The sequence below is a fragment of the Arvicola amphibius genome, chromosome 12 (genome assembly GCF_903992535.2).
Source record: "Arvicola amphibius chromosome 12, mArvAmp1.2, whole genome shotgun sequence".
In the NCBI taxonomy this organism is placed as follows: domain Eukaryota; kingdom Metazoa; phylum Chordata; class Mammalia; order Rodentia; family Cricetidae; genus Arvicola; species Arvicola amphibius.
This window is the reverse complement of record NC_052058.2, coordinates 127,655,501-127,670,626: the sequence shown is the minus strand read 5'-3', so window position 1 is coordinate 127,670,626 and position 15,126 is coordinate 127,655,501. Positions and strand designations below refer to the sequence as shown.

Here is a 15,126-nt window from a genome sequence, read left to right as displayed (position 1 = left end):
TGATCTTCCTATTCCTTGGGTAACCCACTCTTAATAATTTCTTGACACAAATTGTGTTTCTCTTTACTTAATGCAAAGATGCCGATTTACAAGCATTTCTGTGTGTAGATCTAGATGAGCTGGTAAGTATTCATTGGCGAAATCCACACATCCCATGTCCCTTGAACACACAGTGCATACTAACAGATGCTGGTGTGTAGCATTTAGCATATGGCAGACATACTTGTTCAGAAAGTTCCCTTGAGCCTAAGTTTTCATGGTGTGAACACATCTACAACTCAGCATGGGTGTTAGTTTTCTTTTCTTTTTTTTTTTTTTTGGTTTTTTCGAGACAGGGTTTCTCTGTGGCTTTAGAGCCTGTCCTGGAACTAGCTCTTGTAGACCAGGCTGGTCTCAAACTCACAGAGATCCGCCTGCCTCTGCCTCCCGAGTGCTGGGATTAAATGGGTGTTAGTTTTCTTATCAGTGAGTTAGTTTTGGGGAGGAGGTTGATCAAGGCAGAGACAGTCATCCAACCTATGTTTCCTATGAGTTCAGTCTGACTCGCTCACCTATGGGGATGATTCTGGGTCTGCTGTCTTTTTTGTTCCATTTGTTCATGTGGTTAAACATTTTTTGGTGGGTGTTTATCCATGGATGAGACAACAGCTTTAGTTAGAGCTCTGGTGTGAAGGTGCAGCTCACATGCTCCCTGATGCTGAGGGATGTGACCCTGGAGTAGATGAAGTATGTGGCTGTCTGCACAGTACATACTGTGTCGTGTACTGTTAGAATATGGCCTGCTTAGGACCCCAAGAGTGTCGTCTTTCCCTGTGTGCACCATTATTACCTCTTCCCTGGGAGAGGTTCACCACCATTCCCTGAAATCTGGTTGTACTAGGGTCCTGTTCCTTGAGCTAGCTTTCATGCAACACTTTCTTAAAGATGCTGCATCGCAAGTAGTGGACGAACCCCAGTGGGAAAGTGTGACACTTGCTCAGAGTATGGACAGTGGCCCTATTCTGTCGAATATCTGGTGTGCGGATGTGTCCTGTGAACCTCTATGATGAATGACTGTTCCTCCTGCTCCTAATTCTTGAGAATACATAAATACAGTGTATTTAGATTATATCTACTCCCTGACATCCCTCTTCCAGTCTCTGGCCTCCCTCTCCTCCCTTTTTAATGGCCCACTGAGTCCAGTTTGTGCTGTCTGTATGCACCAAAGAAAGATCTCTAGACAGTGCTTTGGGAGATGGCACTTTAGGCCCGAGTTCTCTGCCTCAGTCACTGGTCAGGTGGCACATCGTGGTGGCTGTCATGTGCATGTCAGGATGTGTGGTAACATCTTGTAGCTCTGCCCAGTGGACACCAATAGTGTTTCCACCCTCACCCCCAGTGTGAGCCTGAGAGTGTCCAGTGTGATAGGAGACAAAATCTATTAGGACTACTACTCCTAGTTAGCCTTGTAACATTCCCGGAGCTGTAGGTCTGAGACAACATTTCTCCCTGAAGTTCCCCTTCCCCTGGGGGAGAAACAGTAGACTGAAATGTGGAATTGCAGGTGCGGGTTCTGAACTTGCTGCTGTAAGAACGCGATGGGTCCACTTCCCATCCAGGCCTGGCCTTCCAGTGCCACTGACTAGAACTGACTGTCCATACAGTGACGGGCAGAGCTGCGTGACAGAAGAGAGCTGACAGCCATCGGCTGCTCTGCAGGGTCTCTTGTGCAATGCCCGTTCCTGACGATCACCCTTTCCTTTCTGCACAGGGCTATTTTCTTCTTTTCGAGTCTATGTTGGATTCTGTCCTGTATGCAAAGAGCAAATACTTGGCGAAAGGAGGCTCGGGTAAGTACGACATTTCAGTTTTAGTCTGATTTCAACATGGTGCAACCAAGTGAACCTTTGAGCTTCAAGCACACTGTGCATGGCTGAGAAAGTTTCAGTAGAGATGAAAGATGTTCCCATGGAAGGAGCCTTGCTTACTTAAGATATGGAGCTCCGAGGATGTATCTTTTACTAGAAGGTTCTTTTATTTGTTTGTTTAATAGAAACATAAGGGCTAGGTGTGGGGAGCTTTTAATATTCAAATTAAAGCGTCTTTTCATTTTTTAATCCTTGTGTCATTTAGTTCCTGTTTCCCACTCTTAATCTTAGCAGAAGGCCTGTAGCATGTTTCAGACTAGGTTGGAGACTATTGGCTTTAATAACAAATTTCCCTTGCCTCACTAACCTATAAGCTGCTCCACTCTGATTTAGTCCAGGCGTCTAGAAAGGTTTTAAACACCTCCTACCCCAAGCAGATCCCTCTCAACTTGGAAGCCTTTTTTTACATGTTTGTGGGAAAGTAGTGTTCTGGTTGCATCCTCGGGGAAGTACACGTCCTAGCCTTGTGCTGGGACGCCTGGTGTCATTGAGAACAAGGGTTATGCTCTGGCTCAGGCCCCCTGCCCATAGTATTCTGCAGCTGTCTAGGCAGTGAGAGTACAGTTGAAAGTCCTCGGGCCAAACCAGGCGAGCTAAGACAGGTCCTCCAGACAGCGGAGCGCTCTGGTAGCATCTGTGTTCCCTCTTTCTAGATCACCTGTCATATATTCTCTGCACTCACTTTAAAGTAGTTCTTGGTCTCTGCTGTGATTTTAGATGTTTTATCCTGAAACAGTGCACATCTGTGATTTTTGTGGTCTTTTTAGTGACTGAAGGAAATGGTATCACTTAATGATTCTCTGTGGTCGTCACCACCACTATTGCTTATGTTATACATAATCTTCACCACAGGCCTTTGAGATTTGGGGAACAGTATCAAAAGGTGTCCTGGAAGATGACACCATTGGGCGGCCAAGCCTGCATCTCTTTTTCTTTTTTGTTTTTTAAACTCATATGTGCCTGACCTAATCACTATTCATGTTCTTTTCACTAAACCTTGTTTCCCTATTAAAATGCATTTAAAACATCTGACTCTTGCTGTGGGGTTCTAGGGAGCCCCCCCCCACCTCCTCCCTCTCCATTCCTCCCCAGTGGTGTCCATTGATCTCACTGAAGAACTGACAGCAGCTAATGCATTTAAATCGAGTGCTCAGTGAGATTCATTAGGTCCCCACAGCCATGGGACCATGGCAGCTGGAGGGACAAAAGGGAGGTTAATGATTCTAGCTCAGTCCATATTTTTATATAACTGATTAACATTAGGATCATCTGGGGTATAGTCAGAAGAATCGGCATTTAGCTGCCTGAGCAGTGCTGTGGAATGCTATTTGTTAATATAATTAGGAGAAAAACTAAACTCACTATGAGCAACATGAAATGAATGAATATTGCCATCAGATGCTCATGTGTGCTTGTGAAGTTTTGCTTTATGTTTTTCTTGTGGGAATCCTTACCAAGCAATCGTAATGTCAAAATTTTTAAAAGAATGATTGCATTATGAAATGAGGTGTCAGTATTGTGGGCCCACGTGACCATAATGCATCGATGATGTGAATATAAGTTCATCTGTCTCCTCTCTCCGGTGAAGATTTAAATCAATGTAAAGAAGTGCTAAGTTCTTGATACAGAGAATTAATGCTGAAAGATGTCAGTTCACCCAACCTCATTGCAAAATATGAGGAAATCTAAAACTACTACCACTTTTTAAAATTGTAGGTGAGAATTATGTATATTTCTTCCTTTTTGATGTTAAAAGTTATACAGTAGAATTTCTAAGTTTCTACTGCTGTCTTCACCAACAGGTTTGTCTTTAATTTAAGCTGATTATGAAACTTATGTGGAAAAGTAAACAGGAATGGCAAAAAAATCCCCAAAGTAGCAAGCCCCTGTAGTGGCAGGGACAGGAGGAAGGTCCTGCTGTATACGAAAGTGCATCCTGAAGTCTGGACAATAAAACCAGACATTACTGGTTCATTACTGGTGGGAGACAAAGAAAAATCAAAAAACTCATTATAGTCACAGATATAACTAGCACATCATAAAATACAGGAAGTTATAATTTTATTTAAAAATAAAGCAAAGCCAAGTATGGTGGCTTACACCTATAATCCCAGCACTTCGGGAGGTGGAAGCAGGAAGTTCAGGAGTTCAAGGCCAACCTCAGCTGTCCACTGAGTTAGAGGCTTGCCTGGTCTTAGTAGTATATTCTTGTAGTTTAGCACGTAAGAGGCATGAAGAATGCTTAGGGCCCGAAGCTTAAGACCAGCCTGGGCCACATAGTAAAACCTTCAGACAACCCTTCCTCAAACAGCTTAATCTAGATATTAAATTGACCGTTGTAATTTACCAGTGAGTCACATAGAGTGCAAACACATTAGACTTGAGGGAAGAGTTTTCTGGGAACTTAGATTTGGAAGCCCTGAAAGAATGATTTGTGATGTTGACTATATGTGTAAATCCCCATGTGACAGAGTCACAAGGGCTAAAGTAGGGAATCCATCCACTTCTTACCATAAGCCTAATTCCTGACATATTGGTGGATCCTCCCAGCAAGCAGCCAGCAAAGCCGAAGGAACACTGGGGGAAGAGTTGAATGACAGCTCACGGACAAGGATGGGGCAGCTGACAGGTGCTGCCTCTGTTCTGTTGTACGCATGCTTCAGTGGAGGACACTTTCCTTGAAGTCCTACTTCCTTTTGGAAGTTTTGGTGTTTTTATTGAGTTTATGATTCACTTCAAGATCCCACCACCTTTATCACACACCCAGAGGAAGCGAGAAAGAAAGCAGTGGGGCGGGACACCAAGGCCAGATCTCTATACAGGGTGCCTTCCTCAGTTTCTCTCACTCCTTTTGCCTCCACGTTACTTTAGAAAGACTTGGAATTAAGGTGGCACCGGTGAATAGGACAGTTAGGAAATAACCGCTGAGCCCCCTGGTCTGTGAGCCCAGGCTGTGTTTACAATGCTGTCCATGCTGGTATTGTTTCTCACTTGCCTGCCTGTGCTATGGAACTTAAAATGCTCGGTTTTATTAAGCTGATGTCCTATGGTTTTGCTGAGTTAGTTGTAAACAATTCAGTTGTCTGTAGAGTTTTAATATTATCTTTCTGTGCCTGTGCTTTCTTTTCTTACCTATAACCCTTGATAAAAACAAGAGACTGTTCTTTCAAATACAAATGACTAAATAAGTAACTGGAACTTGAAGAATGAGATGTTTACTGTTTTCAGAGATCCTCCGTGAAATGTCTGCTAATTATAGCAGGGCAAAGCGAGTAAGTTCCGGTGTGGAAGCCCCACCACCCTGAGAAATCAAAGCTGACATGCTCAGGAGAGGAAGAAATTGAAATTGTATCTGCTAATAGCATGGAGAAGTAATTCACTTCTGTAATTTGCTCAAAATCAGCAAGAGTTTCTAAAATCACTTTTAGCAGGAGGAAGTTGAGAAGCTATTGATCTTCCTCCATCAGGAAGGAACTGTTTTTGCCACTTGTCTTTCCCTGACCTGGACTGTGGAAACAGGTCCCCATGCTAAGAGCCCAGATGCATTGGGCTCTTTCGGGCTTTTATTCACTTCCAAGCTCACCACTGTGATTTACTTTCCGGGGCCCCACACGGTCATGAGAGGCTTTGGTTAAAATACAGATGCTCGGGCTTCGTGGAAGAGGCCTTTGAATGCAGTCCAGAGGCAAGAGTTTACTTCCAGTGCCCCTTCCTTTTATAATACGTGTAAGAGGACTTGTCGGGAGAAACAGAATTCACTCCAGGCAGTGGGAAGAGGACGTATTAAAGGGCAGGAATGCTACAGAGCGTGGCAACTGAGAGTGATGCGGCCAGAAACTGCTGCATGGCTGGACCCGTGAGTTTCAGGACAGAGGCGCCTACCTGTGGCTGGCATATTACTGTAGGTGTTCTGGAGATGACACTGTCTCTGTACCCATTTACCAGAGCCTCCCTCCCTTACCAGCCTGGCCTCCTTTAGACTGAAGAAAGCCAGCTTCTGCCACGTGTCTCCTGAGGAGCAGCAGAGCTGGAACACCACTTGCAGCAGCCTCAGCCCTGCATCTGACCTGTGCACACCAAGGTGCCTCACAAGCATCTGTCCCTCGATGCCTCCTGTTCTCTCAGCCGCTGGGCTGTTGCCTTTTCACCTCTATTTCCGTCCTGTCATTAGTCACTCCACAAAGTGAGCAAGCCCATCCATTTTTTGCTTTACCCAGTTTTATTAATAGTTAAAATGTACTTGCTCTTTCTCCTTTCCCGTCTAACAAATACTCTCCTGCTTTAGAAGGGTGGAAATCTCCCATTAGAAGAACTTAGCAATGGGCTGGCATGAAGGGGGAAGTCTGGGGTGTCTCTAGACAGACCTCAAGACTTGTGTGTCAGTTGGCGTGTTTGTCTTCTTAGCAAATGAAGACTGCTTCTTTTTGGCATTACCTCCCTACCTCCATCTCCTTTTTTGTAAAATGAAGATTATAACCCAGCTATAGACAGTCATCTCAAAGTTTAGATGAGGCACCTGGTTCAAAGTGGTTTTCTGTTATATATTAAGTCTCTTGCATTCTTGCTGGAAACAAGAGCAGCATTGGCTGGTTCCTTAAACGGTGGTGAAATGGGTTGGAACATGACACCTTCGGCCAGCACATCGACTGTCACACTTGGACTTCACATCACACGGAAGCCATGGAGCCTGGTTGCTGGGGCTCAAAGTTTCCTTTGCTATTTTTTCCTTAACTGTCTACTTGAACCACATTTGTTACTTTGGGTTTTTTTTTTCTATCTATAAATATGCTGATAATGTTTATTTTTTTCAGAGCAGAGTTTCCAGAGCATATTCTATCTTCATATTAGGTTACGTAAACTTTAATGGAGCTGGTCACTGTTTATAAGGTAGTAATGTGGAAGAACAGGTGTAGTTTCCAATGAATACCTCATTTCTAAGTTACTCTTGCTCTGTATATCGGCGAGTGTTTCCAGTGCTTTGGCTCCTGTGTGCCAGTGTTTTATGGGAATTGCATTCTCGTTCCTCAGTCTCGGCCTTTAGGGCCCAGAAGTTTGTGAGGCCTTCCCTAGGGATGAAGGAGTTCCCATCTTGGTCTGCTCACCTCATGAGCCATTCCAGTGACAGATGAATTCTGGGCAGTGAATCGAGAAGGACACAGGTGTCAAAGCCATGGATTTATAAATGGTTTGGTAACTGGCTGCTTTTGTCCAATCAGCATTTGGCCGATTTCACCTACAAGCAGGCATAATTATTCAATTATGGATTCTATGACACAAAACCCACCCAAACCGAGTGACAAATGTGTGAGACCGAAGGTAAAGGTAGTGGAGTCCTGGCAGGGGCCCAGGACTTAGGCAGCGGTGCCAGAGTGGATCCAAACCCACCGACCTCTAGCACTCTAGGAATATTCACATGTTTCTGAGAAAAGAAAAAGTCATTTCTGAGTTCAAAAATGAGCACCGGGATTTTTATATCTTTGAAATATAATTAGCCTGAAAACTGCGCCTCAGAGCTTAAAAAAGAACCATTCTGCTCTTGATTTTTCCTCTAAGCCTGGCTTGCAGTCAGTTACAGCTTTCCTCATGAAAGGGCCGTCTTTGTTCTCCGTGGTGTCCCTAGCACAGCACACGACTTGAGGAGGTGACAGATTAGCGACTTTTGGTGAAAGTCCAGGTTGTATTGTCACTGAGACAGGCCACGTTCCTGCCCTCTTGGCTCTGGCACCGTAGCACAGTGCCGCTGTGGATGATGGGTAAACTTGCTACTGCAGTGGTCTTATAGAGAGTGTATAAACCCATGCAGCACACTGGATTGATGTGTGGGTTGCCAAACTCAGTGAGGATTTTTCATGCTCTGAACTGCCCGTGAACTGCAGTAAGTCACATGCCTGCCCATGTCATGTACAATGCTGCATTACGTTTGGTTCCCATGAACTGCGGGAACTCCTAACAGAAGCAGTCAGCCGCCCTGGTAAATCTCACCTTCACTGTCTTCCCACTTTTCTCTGGCAGAGCCTCTGGGTCTGACCCACCGCCTGTCTTATGAACAAGGCTTTATTGAACACAGCCATTCTGCTTTCACAATAACCACAGAAAGTGGTCATTTCAACAGAAAACAAATGGCTCCCAAAACCTACAGTGATGACTTTACAAAAGATGTCTGCCAACCTGACTGTGCCTTCCTGTGTTGCTCAGGCACTACTGCAGAAAGCTGCGGCTGTGGCCCAAATTCCATACAGGTGTGAGGGGCTGCTGCGATGCCCGGGGCTGCTGCGATGCCCAGTGCTGCTGCCCTGCCTCTGGATCAGCCTTTGTCATTGTGTCCCCTGTTGCGATGTGGCTCAGAGGCTAACCCTAGTGCCTGTGGCGGTCTGTTGTTAGTCAGCGTCCTGGTAACAAGCTCACATTCCTCAGAATGGAACCAGCCTGAGAGCTTGGCATGCTAGTGGAAGAGGCAAGCATGACCCTGAGCCCTGGGCCCTGGCTAGCCAGCATACTCCTGTGCATGGCTCTTGGTGATGCCTGCAGAAGCTGAACTGTGAGGCAGCGTTAGAGCCCGTGTCCCTGGAATGCAGATCTTATCCTGGCCATTATTCTAAAGATAACTTAGAGCTTTGAATGATACAGATTCTAAGGGGGAGGTAGAGGGCGATCTCGAAGTCTGAAGATTGACTGCTGACCCGACTGTTTCTGTGGTTATTTTACAGCTGTCATCTGATATGGGAACATGGAACTGAATTTTTTTTTGATTTATGAATTCCCTAAAAATTGATGCTGGAGCTCTTCACAGGAAAAGTTAATTTCCATGTTAGTCACAGAAAGAAGCTGTGTGTTGTGTCGCAACAGTCTTTCCCATCGCCAGCATGTCTGTTTCCCACTGCCCCTCTGGTGCCCTTCCCTATCCCCTCTCAGCCCCTCTTCCTGCTTCTCCTATGCCATAAATTCTGGTGCTGATGACATATCTGCTGCTGGGTCTCATCCACTTCAGCTGTGCATGATTTTACAGTGTGCATGCTCAGAAACTTCAGTTTTGTATCTTAAATTCCACACCTGAATGTTTCATCTGCTCATTGGCATTTTCATCGGTGCCAGAAGCACTCATTCCTCCTGATCTGCCCAGATCAGTGCCCTTTACAGTGGAAGTCTGCTCAGCTGCTAAAGCCAAGCATTGCTCGCGATTCCTCCTCTTCCTGGCCCGTGTTTGCCGAGTTCCACCTCTCAACTGTCCTTCAGATCTATTTCCTCTTCCTGCCCTAGCCACCGGCCTGGTTTTCACCTCCTGAATCATTAAACGTTTCTGAAATTGTCTACTTTCCTCCCAGTCATTCTTCACTTAGCACTTCAAATGGTTGTTCTGAATTTTCACTGAGTTATCATTCTTAAAGTGAAGTCCAGTTCACTGCAGTGGTTTGTAGAGACCCCTTTGAGCCTTGTCTCTCCGCCTGGCTAGTTAGAATGCAATGCCACCACTTAATGGTGACTGATGCTCTCTCCTCTGCTAGAGCACTCTGCTTACCCCACTTTTGAGCTGGTTTCCACTCTTACATGATAGCCTGCTTCCCCTACTGATTTCTCTGGGTGATCCACAATGTCTTGTGCTTTCTCTTTTGAGGCCAGCCTGGGCTACATGAGATCCTGTTTCAAAATAAATAGATAAATACAAGTTTCTTGAAGGTAAAAATTTATATCCACAGTCTTTTATTTAGACTGGCATACATTTAGCAATCATTTTATATTAAATAAAACTATAGTATGAGCTGGTTCTCTCTCTGCCCATAAAACTCCATTGTGATCCCTCCACCCTGTGACATTACATACTTTTCCAGATTATTTGTCTCTTTATATGTAGTTTAGAGGAATATATGAAATAATTTTTAAGTTGTCATATATTAAGTTTTAACATGAATATGTTTATTTCAAAGTTGTTTTAGTAATTTTATTAGGAGGCCATTTGGGGGATGCTAATTTTACCATCATGATTATAGACACTCTGGGAATTTGGTTGTCTCCCTGTCTCTGTCTTCATTGATCTCTCCTTGCTGGTATTCTGTACAGATAGGTTTGATGTTTATATTTCGCCATTTAAAACTATCCTCTAAGTGAAGAGAAGATGCTACCGACATATTTGGGTATCTTCTTTCTTCCAGTCTACCCTGACATTTGCACCATCAGCCTAGTGGCCGTGAGTGATGTGAGCAAGCACGCTGATAGAATTGCCTTCTGGGACGACGTCTATGGCTTCAACATGTCCTGCATGAAGAAGGCAGTTATTCCAGAAGCTGTTGTGGAAGTTGTAGATCATAAGACTCTTATTTCAGACCCTTGTGATATAAAGGTAGGTGTGGGCATTCCCTCTGTGTCTGTGGGGCTTGATGCTAGGATTGATGCACATGCTACAATCCATACATGTGCAAAATGAGGACGTGCATACACGTGGCCTGCATGTGTACTGCCGTACACTTCAATCATCACTTACTTCCCTTACTGCCAAGTGAGTGCTGTTTAGTTTAGGGCATTTTAGAAGGTGGATGTCTGCACAAAGGTGATAAATTCAGTCCACAGTTGCCTGAATCTAAAGGGATGGGGCCACAATACAGGATGCCTGCTTACTGGCTTTCCATGTGGGCCTCCTGATTTTAATTTACTCTAAAACGGGGTCAAGCTCGCCTCTGGGCTGTGGTTGCGTAGAGCCACTTCTCATTATTCCATTTATCAGCCTTCGGATCCAAGTCCTGGAGCTGCTTGACACACTTGTAGTATTTTGGCCTCCTGAAGGCAGAGGCCCACATCTGCAGTGCTGGCATCTGCCTCACCACCACCTGGATCATCATTACCATCACACAGTTTAACTTGTTTGATTTCTTCCGGACTCGTTAGATTAATTACCATGAGCTTACCTGAAACTGCAGGGCAGCTGTGTGGAAAAATTCTCATCAAGTCCTTTTGTGTTTTATTTTTGTCTGTTAATTATAGCGTTACCGTGACTGTTGGTTTTACATGGGTTCACCATAGCTCGACAGTGAAGAGGCACATTGAGTTTCTTAGCACATTGGCTATTTAAGTAGATAATGGAGTGTGTGAAGTCTTCTAGGCAATGGCTTTAGTAATATCTAGCCATGCTCTGCACAAAGGAGACTCCTTGGCAAGTGAGCTTGATTAACTGTTGGGCTGCTGAGTGTCCTGCTGCACTGATGGCCACTGTGGGCCTGCTCCATGCTGCTGCCCTGGTACCCTGGTAGGAAGAGGTGTGGGGAGCTATTGCACAGAGCAGAGGGGAACAGTTAGTGCCACCTTGGCCCTGTTGCAGAGCAAGAAGAGTAGTGGGAGGGGGTGCTGAGTTCTCTCCTGGTGCTGTCTTCATCCCCAAACTCCCGTGAATGGCTGAAGTAGCTGGTTCAGGACTGGAACCCCAGGGTGTCTAGTAGATGCTCTGTGACATCAAGTGTGCCTGTTCAGCACCGTTTGTTTATCCCCATTCTTCCCACTCTTAAAAGCCCCCACACTATGTAACTTTCTTTAAAATCTTTCTTCAGCTATATCAAAGAGCATGATGACCAGGCTGTGACTTAAATTCTATCACTTGTCAGCCCTTCCCAAAGTGATTTGGAGAGCTTTAGTCAGGGCAGAAGACAAAGAAAGGAATGGGCTGTTTCTCTCCAAGATGAATCTTAACTTTTGAATTACTGTGGCTTTTTCTGCTATCTAACACTCATTGAGAGATGAATTTTTCTGACAGTCTTTCCCTTCAGCAGCATGTGTTTTCAACTCGGTATTTCCTCGAAGATTAGTATCATAACCTGAAACTTAGCAGAGAGGGCAGTGTGCAGTGCTGGTATGCAAGATGATCTCGGTGGAGGGAAGAACACTGGGTTTTACATTTGAAGTCTGGAGTGTCAGCAAAGCTAACAGACAGATCCGTGTGTGACTTCATGGATAATACTGCTTCCAGAAGTCAAAGTAGAAGATACCAACTTGATTTAAAGAAACATGAGCTAGCTGTTAAAGTTCCTTTAGTGTGGGAAGAATCCTCAGGCTGACTTGTGATTAGAAATTAGGCAACACTGGTTTACAGCTGCTGTGTATTAGCTAGACTTTGTTATTCCTGTTTACTGATCTTTTTCTTTCTTCTTTCTGCTGAGAAGCATATAGATTGCCACACTACATGTATCTCAGACTTGGAGTTTTCTTCAGATTTTACTCTGAGAACCACAAAGACAGCCATGTGCACGGTAAGCCACCCCTTCCTACTTCCACAGATCTGACCAGCAGTGCAGCTGATTGGCAGAATAATGAATTAATTACCAGGCTTGTGATAAATGAAAACGGCTATTGCCATTGACAGTCTGTCTTTGCCTTTGCTGTCGCTGGACAGATCTGCTTAACAGATGAGTAGACTTCAGAAAAGTCCCCGCAGCTGGGTGTGGTGATGAGCGCCTGTAGTCTCAGCCCTCGGGAGATGAAGGACAGCCACAGCATAAAGACCCTGTCTCCTACAGTTAGTTTAGTTAGAAGACAGTAGTGGGCAATCTTGGCTTTTATTTTCCTTTCCTCTTTTGGTTATTATCTATCATACTTAGTGGAGAACATTCAACTTTGTCTTCAAAAACAAAAGTTCTTATGCTGTGCCTCCCTGTAGGTCTCCACACTTAATTTAGATATGTTTAAGGACTCAGCTCTGGCACAGAAGATAAGATGTGGCCTTTGAAATGGTAGGCAGATCCAAATACACATTCGTAGGTCTGTCTGCCTGTGGAGACAGTTCCACTGTGTAGCCTAATTCTATCTGCATGGACAACATGCTTGTGTGGAGGAATCCAGGGCATGTGAAGCCCAAACTGTCAGGGAATTGTGGTAGGTTTTAGCTGAGAAGCAGATATCCCTATGTAGTACTGAATGTTAGCACTTCCAAGAGTTTTCTTCCACATACTTTAAATAAAAGGCATCTTCCTGTGATGGCTGGCAGAGTGCACGTGTGCGTTGGGCAGCATTTGTTACTCTGTTGTCACAGTCGTTCAGGTTGGCTTGCTTTAGGATGCTGCATTCTACTGATGAGGAGTAGAAACTTCTGCCATTCTTTATCCCCCTGACTCCTTAAAAGCCTTGTTAGTGGGATTGTACGAGTCAGCCAGAGAACACATAGGACAGTACAGGTGTGCAGTCAGCCAGAGTCAGATACAGGCGCATCTGAAACAAGCCTGAAATGTATTCTGTTCTAGACATGGTGAGCCAGAAGTCTAGCAGCCGTTGTTGGAGAGGAGAATGGAATTTTTTGAATCCATGTGCAGTCCAAACAGACAGAGCTAGATTTAGCTGAGGAAGTAGGCCATGTGTCTCTCCTTTGTAGCAAATACAAGTAAATCCTGGGCTAGAGAGAAGGCTCAGTTGGTAAAGGGTTTAATCCTTAGGACTTATGTAAAAGTGAAAGGTGGGAGTTGATTTCACAAGTTGTCCCCTGCCCTGCACACACATAATGATAAGGAAATCCTTTAAAGAAAAAAGAAAAGTAGATCTTTGAGTTGTTAAACCCTGTCTCTTGGAGAGAACTGAGATGTTTGGATAAGCATCTGCATTTCCAGCAAACCCCTTCCTCCCATGCTCACTTGACCAGGAGCTTGGCACAGCTAGGACACTGGCACTTAATGCTCCTAATCATCTCGTCATCTGAAGCCTGGCTCACCCCTTTGGTCTGGAGCTGTTGTTTGAACATGGTCTCTGAGGCTGCTCCTAGATAGCCTCTGTGTTCCTGAAGAATAATCCGGCACAGGCATATTTCAGAGGACAGGTGCTGATTAGTGAAGGGCAATGCCACCAGCGGGCAGAGCTGCTGATGGGCAGAGCTAGATGGTGGGGGTGTACGGCTGAGAGGCAGCGTGGGGACTGAGAGCCGGAGTTTGTTGCTGGTTTTAAGTAGAGAGAACAAAGTCTGTGGATTTGTACTGGGAAGAATAAACTTCAGAACAACTCAATGCCTTTCTCATTCTTAAACTAGAATACCTAGTGACAAATACATAGTTTCTAAGGAGTTGAGCATTTTTAAATACATGCACAGTGTTTTTCTCCTGAGAGATTTCAAATTTGTGGCCTAATTAAAAAACTAGAGAAAATTGAATTTTTCAAAATAGTAAGAACACCCTTTGGATTTAATTTTCACAGCATGTGTGCTGCGGGCTGAGCCTCTCAGGGTGGTTAGAACCTTCTATGAGTAAACACCTTTCCTGCACAACTGCACAACCCCCTCGCTTGCCCACGCATGTACACACAGCATGGACATTTCAAAGCAGTTTTAATTTGCTAGAGTTTATTGACAAATAGCTTCCCCTTATGAATTCTAGTTTTGTTACAGTTGTTTGTTTTTATTCTCTATGTATGGTGTGTGTGCGTGTGTGCATGTGTGCATGCATGCCAGAGAAGAACACTGGGTGTCTTCTCAGTCACCTGCCTCCGTGTTGCCTTAGGCAAAGTTTCTCACTAAAGCAGAAGCTCAATTTCTAAGCTAGGTTGAAGCCAGGAGATCCGCTTGCATCTGCTCCAAGGTCTGCTACTGTAAAGGCAGGCACACAGCCATGCTTGGGCTTCGCTCAGGTCTCGTGCTTGCACAGCAAGGGCTCTTCTGAGCGTCTCCCCGCCCCATCTGGGTTTCTGGCTTGTCTTTCATTTTGTTCATGCAGCTGTGGGATTGCTTGCTGTGCTGAGCACCTCGCTAACGCAGCCTCTCACCAGTATAGGAAACCATCTCCTCTGGGCTTGGTTACATGTGCCTCTAATCCCAGCACTGAGGAGAATGAGGCAGGAGAATTATAGCAACAGTGAGACCAGCCTAGCCTGTGGTGTGAGATCTGTCTCAAAAACAAGTAAACAACAACAACAACAAATTGTTTATTTATTTGTGTATGCATTTATTTATGTATGCATTTATTTATGTATGCATTTATTTATTTATTTATTTATTTATTTATTTATTTATTTATTTATTTATTTGGTTTTCAAGACAGGGTTTCTCTGTGTACAGCTGGCTGTCCTGAAACTCACTCTGTAGACCAAGCTGGCCTCGAACTCAGAGATCCTCCTGCCTCTGCCTGGGATTAAAGGCATGGGCCACTACCACCTGGCCAAAACAAAAAACAAAATGCTATTATTTTTGTCATTGTTTTATGTGTAAAGTACTGGTTTTAGAAGTGTTTTTCCCCTTTACCCATATTTGCAATCATTTCTAAGGTCT

The 15,126-nt window shown here is 44.5% G+C and overlaps 1 protein-coding gene across 2 annotated transcripts in view; it reads left to right on the top strand.

The window, feature by feature from the left end:
* Nucleotides 1-15,126, top strand: part of Prmt3 (protein arginine methyltransferase 3) — a 74,036-nt gene that overhangs the window by 36,204 nt on the left and 22,706 nt on the right. For both annotated transcript variants that reach the window (XM_038314139.2, XM_038314140.2), the window contains 3 exons: nt 1,751-1,829; nt 10,055-10,242; nt 12,050-12,136. In XM_038314139.2, the coding sequence (XP_038170067.1) occupies nt 1,751-1,829; nt 10,055-10,242; nt 12,050-12,136 (354 nt within the window). The remainder of the gene's footprint in view (nt 1-1,750; nt 1,830-10,054; nt 10,243-12,049; nt 12,137-15,126) is intronic.